At 41.2% G+C, this 20,882-nt stretch overlaps 1 protein-coding gene across 1 annotated transcript in view; it reads right to left on the reverse strand.

The window, feature by feature from the left end:
* fgf14 (fibroblast growth factor 14) overlaps positions 1-14,890 on the reverse strand; it is a 101,725-nt gene extending 86,835 nt beyond the window's left edge. The window contains exon 1 of the mRNA XM_062403276.1: positions 14,140-14,890. Coding sequence (XP_062259260.1) covers positions 14,140-14,230 — 91 coding nt within the window. The 5' untranslated portion in view covers positions 14,231-14,890. The remainder of the gene's footprint in view (positions 1-14,139) is intronic.
* Positions 14,891-20,882: the final 5,992 nt, after the last annotated feature.

Below are 20,882 nucleotides of genomic sequence, written 5' to 3' on the forward strand. Positions count from 1 at the left end.
AAAGCACTGGTTTAAAGATGTTTGATTTTTCATTTCTTATAATGACTGCAGGCTGCACAGGACAAATATGAGGTTACAGAGGAATGAACCAGCAGCATGGGCTTGAATGTGTTTGATTGGCAATCGCAGCCAGATGATGCTGCACCGTCTGGGAACCGGAAAAAGTTTAGGCAGGTTTGACTTCTTCAAGGCAGAAAACCCGATGACCTTCTGCACCCCCGCTGCACCTACAGTCTGCTTCCATTCAAATGAATGAGATGGTCTCGGTCTTTTGTGAAAGAGAGATACCACATACCACCTGTTATACATGCTCCAATACCACACTTTGCTGCTATCAGATGATCCAGAATAGCAGAGTTTTAGTACAATACAGTACAGTAATTCCTATGATGTATCATTTTATCAATGTGGGACAGTAGGGCAGTGTGTGTGTGTGTGTGTGTGTGTGTGTGTGTATGTGTGTGTCGCTTCCACTCCCTGCAGGCATAGTTGCCGTGCCAACTGTTTTTAGATTTCATGTTGACAACAATACCAGAGGCATGGCTGCTAACATTCTACATTACCAATAATCTTGTTGACGAGGCTGTTGTAAGGAGCGTGATAAGCCATGATTTTGTTTACAGAGCCGGTCAGGCCAGGCAAACCCACACATAAGCCCATAGTGGAACACTACAGAGAACAAAGGAGTCAAAAGACTAACTTTGTAAAGACAGGTCAGCAAATGTGATATATAATAATAGAGTAATATATATACTGTAGATATAAGTCAATTGTTTTATTTTGTGAATTTTTTCACTATTGTAGTTTGACGAGAGCTCGAGCAGCGATTCTTTTTTCCTATTTTACCAAAATGCAAATACATCTATTTATTGAGCATGAAATAATACAGAGAAAAAACATTTACTATATAGGTCTGGAACCTTGTGGTGATATCCATTGATTACTTTTAGTGACTAGGTATCAACTATCAGCATCAAGATATAATTAGCCCATATCTTTTCAAAGTCATCATGTCGTTATTGTGACATCACTATTTCACAGGCCTTAAGTTTGTCTGACTGCAATAGTGCAGTACCTGAACACATATTGAATACACAACAGAGAGCCTTACCAACCGATATAAAGCCAAAGAAAATAAAAAGTACATCAACTATCGGACAACAATCACAAAAAAGTCAAAGAGCACAAGGATTTTAGCGCAGACAAGACAATGGCAGATTATCTGGGCGCCAAGAGTGGTCGAGAATCACAGAAAGTGACAGACTGAGTGACTTCAACCTGGTCATTCAGACAAACCAGGCATTCCCCAGACAAACACAATCAGTTCTGCCGATGACGAGAGACGAGGACAGAGCAGCACAGCAACACTGCAGTCTTCAGAAAGAAACGTAAATCAAGTTTTCTAACTAACACAATCCCAACCAAACATTAGAAGCAGCAACAAATGGTTTGTCGAAGCAGATCACAGACTGAGAGAAAACCAGAGAGGCACTAGAAAGTGAAGCAGTATGGTTGAAACCTTTCTTGGTTTTTATACATTCTGTTTTATGTTCCTCACTATTTCAAGAATTTTTTTCATTTGGAATTAAGACAACTACAAAGATTGCATATCTCCGCCCACGCCCATCTGAAACCTCTTTTATATTAACTAGATTTGGAATTTTACTTGGATCTGCACCAAATTGCACACCCTAAACAAATATCAGGTCCTTAAATATGCCTGATTTTATTTTTATATCGAGTACCATATATTAAACCTTTGGCTGAAAATAAAAAAAAAATTTTAACAAACCTCGCAATATTTAAGAAAGTGAAGAGAAATTCCTTTCTGGATATATCCAAAGATTTTCAACTCTTGATCTGTATTAGAAACATATGGAGAGACAGAATGACAGATTAAACCGCACACATTGGACAATTTGGCTTGAGTGAAAGACCACTCACTTGCCATTTGTAGCAGCTCACGATAACTAATCTTCCACAGTTCTTTTCTGGCAGTTGGCAACAACTTTTAGATACATTACCGCCACCTACTGAGCTGGAGTGTGTGAAAGTTGCATGATTGAACGTGATTTCAGGTGTGTGTTCTGTTTTTTAAACTATAAACATAAAAATGGCTGAGAAGGTGGTTATAGATTTTGCCGTACGAGGAGGTGAACTGGGGAATTTGTTGCTGTTTTTAGTCACAGCTGTAAAAGTACACAACATCTGGTCTCAACAGTTCCTGTCAGCTTGCTCACTCGCTCTCTCTCTAGCTCTCTATTGTGGCTTCCTGCAGGAGCCGATTATCATTAATATCAAACATGATTTATAATTACCATTCAAGATCGGGGACACTCTGACTCAAACAGTAGCATTACGATTATTTTGTTTAAAGCCGCGGCAATGTCGAAAAGGGCAAATCAGGTCTAAAATCGTCCTAATTATCCTCTAGAGTGCAGCAGCCTTAAGTGAAAGACAAAGAAAATGATAGGGGATCATGTTCAGCTTATTCCATCAGCAGGGAGCACAGTCAGATGATGGACAACAGTAATAAATGAGCTGCAGGCCAACAGAGAGCCATGAAATCATATCAGCAATCAATCATAATCAAATCATTGAAATGTACTTCCAGCACGGGAAAGAAGCAGAGCCAGCTGACCTCGCTCTGCGTTTCCCTCCAACCGTCCTCATAGCTCCTAGCAAGCCATCACTTTATCAGTGAGCCTGTGGCTGTGTGATTTGTAGTAACACATAGTGTGGCTCAATAACACACTGACACACACACACACACAGACGCACACAACACACACTGGTATGTTCAGCCTGGTGTGTTTGATAAAGGTTAAAGATGCAACATTTCTGTCATCAGAGCCACAGGGTATGAGCCCTAACCTTCTCGTTGAATAGCATCAACAACATGCTAATGCCACTGCATCATTTCCTGCTCCCACATGACGGACTGGAAACAATATTACTAATAATACACAGACTCACTCAGCAGACTGTGTCAGTCCGTTAATACTTCAGCTGCTAGAACACAGAACAAATAATTTCTTAACTTGAACAGCAGGTCAAATGTTAACAGTTTTTTTTAGCATATTTGAAAGGATACAGCCAAATCTTTTTATTTGATTCAAAATGCTTATATTGAAAACCAAGATTTTCTTGAATGTTGTTTTCTTACTACACCCGTTTGTTGTATTTTGCCATTATTGGTTACAATGTAGCACTTGAGTGGCTTACCAAGAGTATTTTATTTAGTTTCTTGTTTATTTACTTATTTTATTCCTACTTTATTCTCTGTTTTCTTTTATTTCCTCTCATCTGGATCGAGTCTGATCAATATTCTGACCTGAACATAGTGTTTGCACACACATTCGTCAACAGTGCACAGCCATTGCAGAGAAATAAGAATACATGTACTTTGCCAAAAGTGATACATTTGAATTCCAACTGTTTAACAATTGATCTGATTATTCGTCGATTATAATTATGATGTATATGTGCTGTTACTGCCGAAAACGATCCGTCTGTTTATTGAACTGAAATGTTAAGCTGAATTTGTTATATTTCTGGATGTGGACACCTATATTGGCAGATAATTCTAAGTAGATGGAAGAAACATTCGCATGATCCTCTCGACAAATGAATTAATGACTAAGGGCTCTTTGTTAACCTTTGACCCCTTTTAACAGGGATGTGATCATCTGTGCAGCATTAGATTTACATCTGCTACTGGAGCTGCACCAAATAGCTACTGGTCATTGTTTTGTTTTCATCGAAAGCATAAATCAATTTGACTTTTTAACAGTGATATATACAGTATATCCCTGTAAGTTATAAAATTACAACACTACTTTGGGTGGGATCCAGATCTGGGATAAAATTGGAGAGGAGACGGGTCAGAAGAAAGAGAGGAGAGGAGATGATGCAGCGTGAGTATTAGAACAGAATCAAAACAAGTGTATGAGAGTATTAAGGAGACTCCTTGAAACAAAAGTGAGACAGAGAAATGGTGGGTAGAAGGGTCAGAACTCAAAACACAACTTGCAGTTTTGGAATATCTGGCTTTTATATGTGTTGTATTAGCCATTTGAATGCAATACAACTTCTTGTCTCTGGTGACCACTGATGGCCTCTAATATAAATAACAACACCTTTGCAGCAGATTGCATTATGTTGATATATAAAGATTAAATGACAGCTCTGCAGGGTTCCTTTCAAAACTCGTAGTAAACGCATCTCCACTATAATCATGAAGAAATGTCAGGGGGAGAGGATTGTTTAAGAGTTAAGTTACTGTTTAAAAGGTGTTTCCACGGAATGGAGAAGCATTACAGTGAGAGAGCACACTCATTCAATATCAATGACTTTTAATACCAGATAAAAAAAAAAAAACAAGACAGACACTAATGTCAATTTAAGTTCAAGATCCAAATTCACCACTCAGTTAAAAATCAAAGTTTTGGAATGATGTGAAAAATTAAAAGTGAAAACTGTTTACTTTTACTCCCACTCATAAAATTGAAACTTCATTTGAATAAAAAGTGCTGGCTGAATGTAAGAGCGCTCCAGAGGTCACTGAAGAGTGGATCTGAGACGAGAGCCGTCCCGAAACGGAGTCAAGCTGCTGTGTCAAATTTCGGAGGTTTGGTTTTGTACATAAACCACTAATGATGATAATGATGATGATTAAATACATAAGAACATACATTTTTTCGTTCATTTCTTCAAACCAACAAGTGCACCTTTCTTTTGAATCTCAATCATTCATTGGTGTTTCTGTGTTACCACATTCCACAAGTAGAACAACAATTACACAACACAAAAGTTAGCATAAAAATGCAAAACTGACTTCTAGATTGTCCGACCTCAATTCACTTATGAATTATGATATTTAATTTAGCTTTCATAGGACATGCTTTTTTGATAAAAAGGGACAAATACTGTTTATGGACTTGTACGTTTGAAATGTGCCCATTGGCAGGAGCTGATTGAAACAATCTAAAATCATTCATGCCTCTAGTCTGCTGATGTCACATTATATAATTATACAATAAATAATTTCTGGTTTCTGTCAAATCACCATATCATCAGGACATGCTACACAACAGGTTTTCAAACTAGACTTTACACAAAACATCTTATTAATGCAGCGACACATGACCCACTAAAATCAGTGCTGATTGTTTTGATTTATTGTCGACGTCATTGGCTACATTACATTGGACTGTCACAGTAATGGCTTCATACCCTGAACCTTGGAGAGTAAAGCTCTTGGCAGGCCCATTAAAAATGTTCTAATCCATGTTCGGAGGATTAACATCACTTGTACAAAGAGGCATCTCTGACACCTTGTCCGTGTTAAGGTAATGATGATGAACTTCAGAAAGGAGCATGTAGCCAATCAGTCAACACTGCTGCACAACTGTTCCAACTCCAGCAACAGTAAATAAATAATCTTGTGGCCTGCCTGCATTATTCTCTTTCTCTCTCTCTCTCTCGCTCTTCATTTCTCTTTTTGTGAATCAGAGCGCAGTGCGGCCCAGGAGCCCAGACCACAGCAGCTATCGTGCAGTGTCCGATCCTCAGAGATCTATTCAATATGTCATATGTTAGACAGAACCTGTTTACAGTTGCGTTACACCACCTGCTCCTCAAACAACGCTACACCTTTACTCTCAGGCATGGGGGGGATATGTCACAGAGCCCCAGCTAATAAGAGCAGAAGAGCCAAATTTCAAGATGATTTATGGAGCCTCCACATGACACAGGGCTGAAAATAAAGTGGGGGAAAGCTCAGGCAAGCCTATCGTGCTGTGATGACCATTCCGAGATGTACCTCAATTTCCCAGTGTTCCTGGGAAAGAATAGAGCCATCAGGACTGAGCATGTCATCAGTAAATCCAGTTATAAACTTTAATCCTTGACGTTTTTCAACCAGTGGCTTCTTGTTTAAGACGGAATTATTGACAAAAGTGTAACTGAGTTTAAGGCACATTAGTTAAAAGTTATATTACAGTGACTGTAAGTGAAACAATATAGTCAATCTTCATAAAAGACAGGAAACATTAATTCAAATGAAGCAGTTGACCGTTTGCAAAACTCTCTCAAATGTTGTTATTGTTTGTCAGAGCCATTTAAACATTGGTGACATTTCTGTGCAAAAAGTAACAACACTGGAATAAATAATGCAAAAGTATGTTGCATCATGAGCTGCCATTATAAGTGTGGCGAGCTAACTGATCTTGATTACAATCTGTGTATTACTTCCAAAGCAACAGGCACTTCATTACCAACACTGGATTAATTACATGAGAAGAAAACCTACACCTTCCCATTTCCTCAATGTGTGAAGCGAATGTAGCATGCTCTCATGCACACCCTGAACAACAGGCACATTGACAGGGCCAGTAAAGACACAGTCAGAGGCACTTAAAACTTTATGGATATTTTTACAGTCCATCATCAATTGATTTCTTACCGTAGTTATTAGAAACACGTTTGACTTTCAGCTGCCTGATCAGTAAGATCAGTAAATAACCAACACTACCTGCTTATGAATACAACCAGGTGTTTACACTAGCCATGTTGCTAATGCTACAAATGCTAGCAGTCACGAACAATGATTCTTTGGTTAATTTTATGATGTATAATGAAGCCTATTTTCCTGGTGGTTAAAATTGAACGTATGGAGAAAATGATATTTGTTCTATTGATCAAGGAGGTGATGGAGCAGATAGCATTCTGGGAGTCTTCCACAGCAATAACAAAATTAATTCCACTTAGAAATGGAAGAAAATATGTTTATTGCAACTGTAAGTTTGAATAATTCATGAAAAGGATTGTTAGTGAATCGATCATCAATGTGAAAACCAAGCCTATAGTACAGGAACAATAAGAGGGTGGGGAATAAACAGCCATTAAATGTATGTCATAAAAATGTGTTTAAAGATACCATATTTTTCTGTGTCACATGAACTACACTATGTAACATTGTTCCTTTAAATACAGGAAGGCCGTTTCCATAACCATTCTCAAATGGCGGATTTAGCTTTAGACATCACTCAAAACAGCTGCAGAAACAAAGCTGTCATCCTGAAATGAAGAAAGGAACTTGCATGAAATCCTTTTGAGCGTAGAGATTTCTCAGTTCAATTATATGTGATTAGCCTAATGAAATACACACATAAGACACTTCCTCACAAAGCTGTGTGGTTTTGCAGAAGCTGCATCATTCACGTTAATCAGACTGTAATTCTCGTTCTGCTACATAATGCTCCTCACAGCCGCCTCTCACGACACAAGTATTAAACTGCATCTATGAGTCAAATCAGCAAGCAAACAACTAATCATTGCTTCTCACTCTGTTGAACTGCAGCTAAAATCTGTGCTTTAATAGCCGGAAAAAAATATGTTTTCTCACTGTTAAGGTAGCATGCAGCTTTGTATGAACTAAATATTTAATAATATTATTTCTTTTGCCTCATGGGGCAGTGGAGAGCTCGCGGCAAACCATTCTTGGCAGATACAGGTCCAATATTCATCCTCCTTTCTGGGAATAACTGTTTGCTATATGCTCAACTGTGTTAACCAACCAGTTGCTAGTTGCTAATCGTATCTGTGTGCTTTGTGGTGCTCAGCAGGTAGCACAGACTTTGTTATTCTGCAGAAAAAACTGCTGCCTGCTGAGCCAAAACACACAGAATCTCTCCATAGAGCTGAGATGAGCTGCAGAGTCAGGTGGTAATTATCAGTGTGTTAATGCAGTGACACAAATTTGAGCCATTTGTAATATAAAAATACTGATTATAGCAGCTTTAAAGATAACTTACAGTTTAGCCTCTAACTTATTATAAATGTAATAAATCAAAGATAAACATAATATTTCATCCATACAAAGAACTGATATATTTCATGGTCTCCTGAACTCCCTTCCACTCTAATCTTGAGGAAGCGGAGAGCTGTGCTGTGAAACCATCCACCTGCAGGTCCAGTGACCGGAGTCACCCTTTGGGGCACGCAGCCAGTACCGCATACCCCATCACTCCTCTCACCTCTGCAATCAGGAACATCTGGGAAGTAGCACCGCTCTCAATATAGTGCATATCTCTGTAAAGGCCCAAAAGTCGCCCTATATACATAGGAGCTGATTTTTTATTCGGATATGCACCAATTTACACACATTCTTAGCCATTTCCCCTCAAGATGCCTCGAAAAAAATACCCTAACCTGTAAATTCCTTGATCCGGGATTGAGCCATTTTTGTGTGATCTTGCTAAATATGTAGCCAGCAAACGCAGACGAAACATAACCTCCATTGTGGCGATAACTATCCGTTATACAGACAATAAATCACTCATAGATCCTCTGGGGCCTAACTCTCTCCCCTTCCCCCTTTTTTCTGCCCTCCCTCTCTGTGTGCACACTTCAGCACAAGATGATTTGCATGTAAACTCGACTTTCTCGCACAACCAGGATCCTGAATATCATCACCCCTGCAGGTCATGTTTCTCAAGAGCAGGACAGAGACAGCCCAAATTAATTCACTGTGAAAACTGATGATGCCACTGCCGTTATCGCATGCAACCCCCAAAAGAGATGAAAGCGAGACAACATTTCTTGTTGACCCACAACAAATACCCACTGCAGTCACCGGTCACTTCATCCCTCTCAACAAAATTATCTGAAGAGCACTATAGGAATAAAACTGTGTGGGTCCTTACACTGAGGCTGAGAGAAGAAAAGCTACCCTTATGACCAAAGAGTATCAAATTGTTTGTCCCTCCTATATCAATGGTTCACTCTTAATGACTTTCTCTGTATGGAACTGGATTGTGAGGATGGTCTTGTGCACCGTCTGCTATTTTTAGAAAGAGGATGACACTCATAGTATGAAGAAGTCCTATTTTACAATTCCCCTTTGTGGAGGTCGCACCATCCGCTCACTCAGTGTTAGAAAGTACAAGTTGTCACATTCTACATTTCTTTCCAGTAAAGACATAGCATATAGTTTATGGCTCAGGTATATCTTTATTTAATTGAAATTTCAAAATGACTATTGACACCTTTGTCCTTTGCTTTTCTGCTGGGTCCCTAACACCCTTAAATGTGTGAGCCCCAGCGAAACCTGTTAACTGTAGCACCTGACAATATGTATAATCGGAAAAGCTAGTGCAGTTGGTGCAATTACAGACTTACTGCGAACAGAGGAGGATATTTTTAGCGTACCCTGCTGTTATTCAAATTGTCGGAGTTCGTGTTTGAATCATACCCCTCCCCTTTAATTACACTGATGTTTCTTTGTTTCCAAGAATTAAACTAGTGAGGGTAAAGACGAGCATTATTCATTTAACAGCGTTGAACCTGTCAACTATCCATAAACCTACAGATGTTGATATATATATTTGCAAAGTTATAATAATAACTTTAAGGTAGATATTTTAATAAACTTTATTTCCAGCATCAGAACAAGATAAAGTCTCACGCCCTTTCCACACAAATGCAGATATTATGCCAAATTAATTTTGAAGTTTGGGCCATCACATGTTTTACGACACTAAAACAGTGATTTTTACGAATGCCTTTCAAAGTAAATATTTCCAAAAACTGTAACTACAATGGGGTACGGCTTCTGTGTATCCGTGTGTACATGCAAAACTGAGCGCTTGGGAAATGATAATGTCCCTGCTTGATTTGTGCATACCCACTGTTGCTTTGTGTGATGAGCATGCGCCAGAAACAACAACAAAAATGGCAGCTATATATTGGTTGGCTCTATGTCTGGTTAGCACTGCTAGGTCTAATTACAAGTCCACAGCTAAATTTAACATCACTGCAACACATGACTGTCATTCACAGATGTCTACATTGCCCAGTGTTACTTGAACCACAGCTCTCTTTTCTGGTATTTGACAGATCGTTGATGTCGACTTTATTGTAATCTACCTACGGTGATATAGTGTAAAACCAAGGTTAAAAACAATATTCTGAGGAGTGAGGACAAAAAACTCCATGGCCATCAGGTCAAGCCAGAGCTTGGGGGATAATGCTTGAGTGTACACATGGACCAAGGACAAGCGACAGCATTACAGCGCTGCAGTGTCACTCCGGCCTCCTGTTTCTGTCACACACCATACAGTTGAGTTTCACTTGATCCGCCATGAACCATCACGTGGATGCCTTGGTTTTCTGCGACCTGTGCTGTCACATTGCTGTCAATGAGCCACTGCTGTGCTACTCTCAGGAAGCCACCTACCGACTTCACACATCCACTGAAATACTGCCCTCCCAGCAACCTAGCTGTTTGCCTTCCACATTCTCCGCATTCGCGGCCTTTACAAGTACAAAGCCCTGGATGTGACAGTGAGCCCCATTCAAATGTCTGCCTTTATAACATATGGCAGTTCATGACATAACTTTCTCCTCAAACATTTACCACCAAATGCCCTCATTAGAGCACTGCTATTCATTGTACTTGCACCACTCAATGACATTCTCAACGTTCTACCGTGACAACTCTGTGGTCATCGTCATGACTGCTGCACAGGCTGCAGGATGGAAACTTACTGTGTCTCCATCCATTCCACTTTTCCACTTCAGTACATAATTGACTTAATGAAGTACACTCACTCAAAGACATGTTCCCATTCTGAGACATGAGAGTGGACAGGGTAGGTCAGCAGTGCCAGTTGTACCAGACCCTGGCCTGAAGGACAAAGCTACCCCAGATGAAACAACTTGCTGGAAAACAGTGATGCAGCCGGAAGAAAATGAACAGGTCAGTGACTATAAAGGCTTAGCAAGACTTTATCTGAAGGCAATTTTGCACAAGGGCTTAAAGGGGAAATGTCGCCTTTACATGATGGCACATTTCCATGGATCCAGCAAGAAAGTGAGTCATTCTGCAGCGTGCTACAACTTTGACCCAGCGTTTCCCTGACATCAGAATGCAGCATCTCTCTGTGGTTTTATCTAATCCTCAGCCTCACGAAGTAAAGTGACAGCTTCTAGAGTGAGGAGGACTCCAAAGGGAGGAAATGCTTTAATCCATCTAATGTCAGCACAAAAAGCACTGCATGTGATTCATATATAAAACCAACCAATTTTGGAAATCTACCATATTTGTACAGACTAATGCAGTATACCAATTAGTTTGAAACAAAAAGGGTAAATATATAATGCTATACTCTCATGACGTACCTAGCAATGATAATGAGAGAATGCTGCAAGCTCACAAACTTGTGGGGCTACGCATATTCCCAATAAAGTATAGACAAACTCTCCACACACGTATACCTTCACACATACACACTGGAGATCTATGGTGTAACTTACACTTACACATATAGGGGTTGACAACCTGCACAGTCATCATAGCCCGACACTGAATGAGAAATATTCACATTATAAAACACAATAACGTGGTCAGTTTTCTTGATTCAATTTAATCTGTAACACTAACACCGCAATTTTATTGCAGCTACTTTGGCTAGTTGGTATTATCTGGCAAGAAAAACGTAGTAAGTGATTATTTCTTTGGTATGTCAAGCGATTTTTCATTGTTTAGAGAGAATAATTGACAATAACATTTGACCTCAATCCCCCCAATGTTCAACCCAAATTTAGGCCCGTTACAGAAATTTGAAAAAACCTTCAATGTCTTTAGATACAATAGTGATGTAGGGAAAGAAAGTTATTGAGTATAGAAAAGGATACAGATAACAATCACTGAGTTACAAAACAGATATTTGGACAAAGGCTGACAGTTCTATTGGCACAGCCTGGTTGTCTTTGACTCTCTGGGTTCTCAGTTCAGTTGTGTTGCTTTGCTGAGAATGCAGCCAAAGAGCAAGTAGCACTACATGTACATCTAGGCCTTCGCAGCCCGAACCTGGTGTGCACTGTGCTGGAAACACCTGCCGACAGAGGATCCTCCATCCTACTACATCTGAAAGGCTCGAGGGAGAAAAACTCCTCTGAGGTTGTTGAAGGCCCCTCTGTAGCTGAAACAAACCTGTCGTGTGATTGGTTTGACACTGTGGCTTCAGAACGTTAGCAACTCTGAGCGATAAGAAACAGTACAGCACCCCACTGACAGTCTGCATCTTGGCCCACTTCATTTCGCAGTAAACTACCGGCTCTGTCTGCTGCCTCAGCACAAACCCTGACCGTTGTGCCCACGCCATCAGTTCATGATAATTCAATAATGAGCGTCCAAAAGGTTAAACGTGGAGTACTCTTGTCTTGAAAGGCACACAGCTTCATAATTCGGAAATCTGACAGAGTCTCATTGTTGGTCTACTAGCTGCATGATGTTGAAGCAGGAGTTTGGGAGGTTATGTGTGTCAATGAGCTGCCATCAGTCTGTTACTCCGGATAAGGTCCAAATTATGCTATGAATACACTCTGCAGTTTTGCATATGAAAGCCTTACACATCACTGCTCTATTCTTTCAAAGATAAACACATCCCTAACATTGAAGGAGCTCAAAGTTTGTGTGACAACAACTGGTTTGAAGATATTTCCAAAAGTCGGGAGCCCAAAATATTTTCTTGTCTACACAGGATATTTTTTAAAGTTGCAACTCTTTAAGCTAACATGGATGACATCTCCATATGTTGCTCATATACATCCATTCTCCATAGCGCTTTTCCTCTGGGCCTACACCGGGGGGGTCATCAGCGCAGGAACATATTGGATGGCCCACTTAGAGACACAAACAACCTTTGAACTAGCCAAGCTGGGATTCATACATCAAATGTTTTCATTATACACGTTACATGGACAAGTAAGTGGATATTGCCTGCTACAAGGTCGGTTTCTTTGCAAATCATTAACCTACAGTTAAATTCAACTTTGGACCCACCTTTTATTCTTGTAAGTGTGCAGCCTTCTGAGTCATTTTGTCCCTGATCCTGACCCCACACAAAATCTAGAAATGTTCCTCAATTCTTGTTAAATTTAACTTCCTCATGAGGAAAGCAGCTATTTACCCTTACCCCAAGTATTAAAACACAATTATAATGGTTGCTACGTGAGAGTGGGGCCTAGCTATGCCTTGACTGTCATCTAAAGTGTGCACCGCCATACTGGAGAAACATAGTGGAAGCCTCTGTACAACAGACTGTGTGTTGTAGATGATGGCAGACAGTGTTTTTGTAGTAGCTCCTGCAGTATCAGCATGGCAAAACAGTCCACTGAGATGATGATCTACTACACTGCAGTTGCAGTGTGGAGGGACTGAATACTGCTGCTGAGCACATCATCTTCAAACCTACAAGCTGAACTGTAGTCACCCGCGCTGCTCTCCTCCTCCTCCTCCACCTGTATGGAGCTTTTCCTAACAGCCTGTTGAAATAAACACACCTGATACTCTACACTGGGTCATTCAATTAACCAGCCATTTAACCAACAGTTCTAAATGTGATCCTGAAGGCTGGTGTGCTGCTTAAATATCTGTCTGCCGCTGAGATGCAGGGATTCGCATTAGTGCAGTTCTCTCGTCTCATGTCATATTCGCACCTCGGCTGCGAATAGGACATTGTCCATTTCTCGTGATGCACAGAAGCACAGAGGAGGAGACAGACGTCGGGGTCTGTCTCCTCCGGCTGAAAACAGAGCCCATTGAAGTGGTGTTGCATAGAGGGGGGGAATGCTGCAGCAGCAAACCCGAGGATGGAATAATCTGGTTATAAGGGGGAATCAGAATAGAGCAGTGTATGCGGATCCGATCCAGTGCAATTACATTTCGTGCAAGTGTGTGTGTGCGTGTGCGTGTGTGTGTGCTATTTAAAAAGTTAGGCGATCATGGTGCCGTGGTGATGCAGCAGGGGGGGCTTTCATTGTGTGTGCGTGTGTGCGCTGCGCGTCCCCAAAAACCATGGGCTCGCCGAGAGTACAGCTGCACAGAATAAGTTGTTCCCCCTCCTCCCGGCGCCCCTGCATGATCCACTCGCTGCAGGACTATGATTGCAGATCTATCACCATTACAACACACACACACACACACACACACACACACACACACACACACACACACACGGACACACACACACACACAAGCACATGCACACACGCCGGTCTCTCTCACGCACATCAGCGCCGGTTCGCAGAGGAACGGAGGGGAGTGCACGGGCGTAATGGTGATGCGCTTACCACTTGGATTCTTGTTTTTCTTAAGACTCTTGCCACAAAGACACTGCAGCATATGCGTTCCTTTGCTGAAAATGTTCCAAAGAAACCACATTGATTTGGGCGAAGAGCAATCCAGTGGCTTAAACACCCAGAGATAGATGAGATCCTTGCGGTTGCATAATAACACAATTGGATCAGTTCCCCGGGACAAGGATGCCAATTGTATCCTAGACAAATCCGGGGTATCCAAGTCCTATGCGTTTTCATTCACGTGGCAAAAAAAAAGAGGGAAATATTCACTGTCTGTCAGAGTTCGTATTAAAACGCGTATGGATGATGCCTCCTCAACTAGTCGACGGTGGAGAACAGACTCTGCCAATTGCATGTGTCGCACCGGGAGGGGAGACGCTGCCGCCAGGAAAAACAAAAACACAACTAACGTGAGAACAGTGGAGCACGGCGGGTTTCCGAGGAGAGAATCATTGCCTGTGAGTTCATCACTCTGAGGAGAGGAGGGTGGATCTGCACAGCATCAGAAGCCAGGCGAGGGAAGCATCCTAGGCACAGACTGCTGCAATGAAAGACCCAGCACAACACCACGTTGCCGGATCAAGTCCAATGCGCTCCTCCGAAACAGCAGCAGCAGCGAGGTCAGACAACACCATCAGTTCTTGTTTGGTCCCACACTGCAGCGCTGGTGTTCATAAAGCCAGGCTCCTCGATGTGTGCGCGCGTGTGAGTGAGTGAGTGAGTGTGTGAGAGTGTGTGTGTGTCTTCTCCCACCCCCCCCCCCCCCCCCCCGTCTCTTTTTTTTTTAGCAGGGTATTCTCTCCTCAAGCCTCCTCAGCACCACCGCGCCACTGGCGTCTCCAAAAGTGCAGCGCGCCTGCACGAAAAAACATTTCCATGAATTTCCTCTGTGGAGCCCGGACCTCTGATGGAAAGAGACGCGGAGGAGGGGTTCAATTGGAAGATTGGCTTTCCATTACGTAAACACGTGGTTTCTGCGCCGTCATATCACTGATGCTCCTGGAGGTGGAAAAATTACGATCTGAATGAGATGACTGTCCCCAAGCCGCGTCACTACAAATTTCTTGGAAATGAGGGGTTCTGCATGTCAGGTTTCTCTCAGCGGGTTATTTGTTGGCTCTCAAATAAGTTGTACCTGTGGGCCGACGTTGAAACATTCACAGCAAGTTGAATGACTTGAATTTAAAGCAGAAACAAATTATTGATTAATAAGAACTCTAGATAGCAGCATAAAGCATCCCCTTTAGTCCGGTCAGTATACAGACTGACTATTTCAGATTTCCCAGGGTGAAAAAAATCTGTAATTTAGCATGTGTTTAAGATAAGATAAGATAAGATATAGTAAATATCTTATCATCAGTTAATTAATAGTAAGTAAATGTGCAACACAAACTTTTATCACATTATAAATGGAACAGAAATCATATCTACAGTCTAAACAGATTAGAATATAACCACAAATGTCCCATTAATATACAGTAAGAGTGGAGCTCTGGTCAAGATGGGCAGCAGTGAAATAAAAAAAAAAAATATATGTAAAAACAAGCAGGGACAAATAACACACAATAAAACAGTGATGATGGAAGACCAAACATCGCTGCTCCCTTCATCTCACTAAGACTGTTTCTTCTGTATAAACACTTTAAACTCCACACACATTATACACATCTCCATGTTTGGCACACGCTGTCTGTTCCCGCGAATGTTGTAAATGTTCTTGTTTCGTTGATGTGTCCTGTTAACCCTATTGAACTTCTGTCCCTCACATGTGACTCCCTGTTTTCACCTTTTCTTTAATAAGAATTTTGTTTTTGGTAGTTTTTCCTTATTATCAGCAAAGCTAGAGAAGGTCCTTGAGTAGCCCATGAGGCAAGTTGCCATTTTGGAATTTGGGCTGTACGAATCAAACTTGAACGATCGAAAATGCATTGGAGTAAATAAAAAAAAAAACATTATTTTTTGAAAGTACATCATTTCGAAATGTTTTAATGTAGTATTGATGGATAATGTTTACTGGTGTGTTAAGCTCCTGCATCCCTCAGGAACAGGAGGTGGTTATGGTTGCTCAGGACGATTTTCCACTGTGTGACTGCTTTTCTCCAAGGATTAAAACACTTTCCATCACACAGTACGAGAGAAGACAATATTGTTTCCCCCTGATTATGTCTGTGCCCACACCCGGCAGGGGCTATGGAAACAGTGTGTGTGTGTATGTGTGTGTGTGTGTGTGTGTGTGCGTGTGTGTCAACAACAAACTTCCATTTTCTTTCTTTTTTCCATCCAACATCATTTTCAAATTTGCTCCGCGGCTCCAGTGGTTTGTTATTAGCGTTTCTCCGTTGAATGTTTTTTTCATACTTCAGATCTGTCAGCGTGACTCCCTCCCAGCACAAGTGGCAGAATTTAGTTTACAATTTAGTCTGTCTGCCAGTATGTGGAAGAGGACCCATTAGCTGCTCAGTGTAGTCTGACCCCACTCACAGGTGCTACACAGTGTTTGCCAGTAAACCAGAAATACAAGGTAAAACTAATGACCAAGTTGATAGCCCCAGGAGAAAAAATGACCTACTTACAAACTGCACATTTTATCTTCGTTCCCCCTTTTCTAAATGTATGACACATGGTAAACCTGAACTGCCCTGACTAATCAGCATTGCGGGTAGAGCAATCAAACTTCCTATCTTAGAAATCAACAACTACTTTTCTTAATGAGTAATGTTTACAGTTTACGTGGATGATTGTTCATTGGGGGAATATCTTTAATATCTAAGTAAACACAGGGACGCAGCGTCTGCCATCATCAGCATCACAACAGTGAAGCTCGGTCAGAAAATTCAAGACAGTAATGTAGTCAAATGATTCAAACTACTCGGTTTGTGTTGTTCAGTTGACATTTTAATGTTGCCATGCTATCACTGCTACGTTAACTAAGAGAAATGAATGTCATGTCTGTAATGAAAAACATTTATAGTTAATAGCAAATATCACCTGGTATTTTCCAATAATCCCTTTCTCATCATCATCTCTTTTTTTTATGGACAATTAACGATAACGATTCATAATTAACAAGCTTCTTATACCCAATGTAACTTCCTGTGAGCCGAACAGAGAAAAAACCAGCTGAGTTTTTTACGTAAACAATATTAACCACAGCGCGGGAGGCTTGATGAGAGACTGCAGGAGTTCATTAGTGGGTCTGTGTTGTGTGTTCATCTCTGAATTACAGCATTAATCCACTTTAATGACCTAGTTTTGTGGCGCCCAGGTCTTGTCAGTTGTCTTTGATAACTGGTTCCTCTGGGACGTGGGCCACTTTGAAACAAAATGATTCCTGATTGACTTTCTTCGACGCGGCATTAAACTTTTTGCTGTGTCACTGTTTAAAAGCTAACTGCGAGGAATTTCTAATTGATTGTCAGTAATAGACATCAAACTTAAAATAACTGGTAGGTGTGCGCATTGTGTACCTGCTAACACATTTGTTGCACGCACACACAAAGCCACAGACGGCCGCCCTCACACATGTATCCACTGTGACTCCCCAGATAAAGGGTGAAAGCCTTTATTTGAGCAGTTTGCATGTTTTGTGGGGTCAAATCGACTCATTGTGGAAGCAGCACGTCGGAGGAGTCCAATGCGGTTGCTCCACTTCTCTCCCTCTGCAGAGGCCTCTCAAGTCATCCTCCCTATCGATCCATCTACTGTAATGTAAAGTATCATCGCACCCTGGAGAATATCCTCTGACAATTTTGTCAGGGATGATTAGAATACTTCTTTTTGATTGCCCAGGCTGCGGTCGGCAGGAAGTGGCTCCCCTGAGAGTTTTCAACAGCCAGTTTTCTCCCAATGGGCAAAAATATCTTGGGTTAAGATGCGTAGAGACAAATGGGCTGGACCCAGTTTTACTCCTGGTCTCTTTGGTTTTACTCTACATGTTTAAACAAGCGCACGCATTGGGAAGTTAAGTGTGAAGAACTGCATGTGTGACAGTATGTATGGAGTGATTCAGATACGTGAAAAATATAAGAAAAGTAGCTTTTTAATTTAATAATAAACAATCCACACATTATTTACTTGTAATTTTAAAGTGACGCATTAAACTAAAGAAGTAAATAGTCAACATAAATGAAATCCATCACAACATTTTTGGACTTCAGCACATTGGCACAAAGCATTTAGTAATAATTCAAACATCTTATTAATATCAACTACTAGATTTTAAGCAATGGATATCCACAGTCATCAGTATCCTAATTTGCTCTCTTGAACGTTTTCCAGTCTTTTCAATTTATTGTTGTGAGTGTTTCCTGCAAATTAAACCAATTTTTTAAGGTATATCATAAATAATTCAGCCTGAAAACCGCTGCAGTTTCATGCTCATTATATCATGTAACCTTTAATAAAGGTTGAATGGACTAGGACTGGATGCAAGTTCTTTAAATCGCTGCTTTTGATTTTTTGCTGTGAATAAAGGGGAAAGTATGCGTGGACATCAAACGAGGCAGTGTACTTACTGTCATGTAAGTTAATTAATGTAATGATGCATTTTCAAAATTCCATCATTCTTGCAAGAAAATGTACTTCCTTAATTAGCCCGTTGTGATTAAATTTAGAAACTTGTGCTTTTGCCCAAGTCAGGGCCGATGCTCTCAGGGAACTCTACAGTGGAACCACATGTATGTCCGTCCGTCACCCGCAGCCAACATGTCCACCAATCAGAGATGGAGAGTGAGCTGGGTTTGGCACTGCTCAGAGCAAGTGCTCGGCAGAAAATGAACAGCTGCTGTGAACCAAGTCAATCAAGACCAAACACACACTCACACACACACACACACACACACACATTCTCTGTATTGCTCGTATAACTTTTGGACCATAACTACTAAATCCACAACACACCTCACTGGATCAGACTGGTGCAGCTGTTAATGATATCCTAGTGGGTGCATGTCATACCACATATGGACATGCGGGAACAGAGACATGTGAAAGACACTCAAGCATCCAGGTTAGTCAGTCCCTGCTCACTGATGCTCAAACCTGGTGCCACGTGTGATGTTTGGATATCGGCTCTTCAACCTCTCCAGTGCACCCACATTGTGAGTAATAGGGCAAAAAGCAATAGAGCAAATTGAGGAATCCCACACACATAATGACCAACTCCTCTTTAAAATCCACTGCGACCAGCAATATTCATTACTGCAGAGAGATAAGGTCAATGACACAGGCCCAGTGCAGATTTAGACACCCTCCACTGTACAAGCAAACCAGCCCACAGTCACAGAGCACTAGTAATACACTCTAGTTCTGTCCAGCAGGATACACAGCACAGTATTATGGCTAACGAAGGTCACAGGTTTGTGTTATTGCTGTTCAGTATGCACAGATAAGTATACTATAATAACAACATAACAGAACACAACATTACATAACATAACATCACATAACACAATAGCTTACGACACAACATAACACAACAACCAACATCCTAGCATAGCATAGCATAGCATAACACAACACAACACAAGACAACATAACAGAACAGAATTAAACACAACACAACACAACACAACACAACACAACATAACATAACATAGGATTACTTAGCATAGCATAACACAAAACAACACAACACAACACTAGAGGAGTAGAATGAATAATAGATAAATAAATAAAGACATCTGCTCTTTGTAAATACAGGAGGTCAATACTTGTTTCAATGAGGAGGCGTGAGGTTGCCTCTCATCACTTACAATGATTACACCCTATTTATGACTCTGTCTCTCTAGATATTCCATATTTACAATGTAAACTCCAGTAGAGATGGTCTCTCGTCGTCATTAACGTGATCGCCCATAATAAGACTCCTTTTTGCTCCCTCGCTCTAATGTCAGACCTCATCCCCTCATCCCACAAACCCCCAGGGTCCATTTCACAGATGTTCAATAAACCCTGTCGAGTTTCAGAAATATAGGAGAGCAGTTGGAGATGTAATCAACTTTGCATTGATTTCAACTGTTTAATGAATGTAATGGTCTTCGTATTAGCACAGGGACTCTCTTTCCCGTGGCAAGTGACGTTCCCCCCCTCCCGTCTATTCAAAACCACAAAACAGAGATGAGATCGTTCACGGTTTCGATGCAGTCCTGTATTGTCTATAAGTGGAGACATCTGTCATAAAAGGCATCTGGCTGAAATGTGGATGTTCTCAGTTTCCCTTTGGGCGAGGCACTGTACTCAGTGCTTCCACTGATCCGTCAGCCAAAGCATGAGGAAGAGCCCACAGTCCAATACAGCCGTGAATAAGTGAGTTGATATTAGTAATGAATGCTGCAGTGGTCGCTTTCATGCCAAGCCTCGTTCAGCGACCTCCGCACGCACACGTCTTAATGATGCACCAGGCCTAAAATAAAACCCACTCGATTCATGTCCTTTTATAATCATCTCTCATGGAGTTTCCTGTCCGGTGAGAATTGTCCGTATATTTGTTTCCTTATCACAGGGACACTTTTCACAACCTGAGCTCTCTCACACTGCTCCAGAGATGCATTGCTCTACTCATGAAGCCAGTGTCTACCCAAACGTATGCAGCCATGTGCGGTCATGCGATTGATTTGTTCCTGCTGCGCCAACCAGATAATCAATATTCCAGCTATTTCACCCTCTCTTTAACCACTGATCTGTCATGTAGTGAATCAGTGTGTTCTGCTGCGTGCACTTTATCCTGCTCCCCC

This window comes from Platichthys flesus, chromosome 13 (assembly GCF_949316205.1).
Source record: "Platichthys flesus chromosome 13, fPlaFle2.1, whole genome shotgun sequence".
Classification (NCBI taxonomy): Eukaryota; Metazoa; Chordata; class Actinopteri; order Pleuronectiformes; family Pleuronectidae; genus Platichthys; species Platichthys flesus.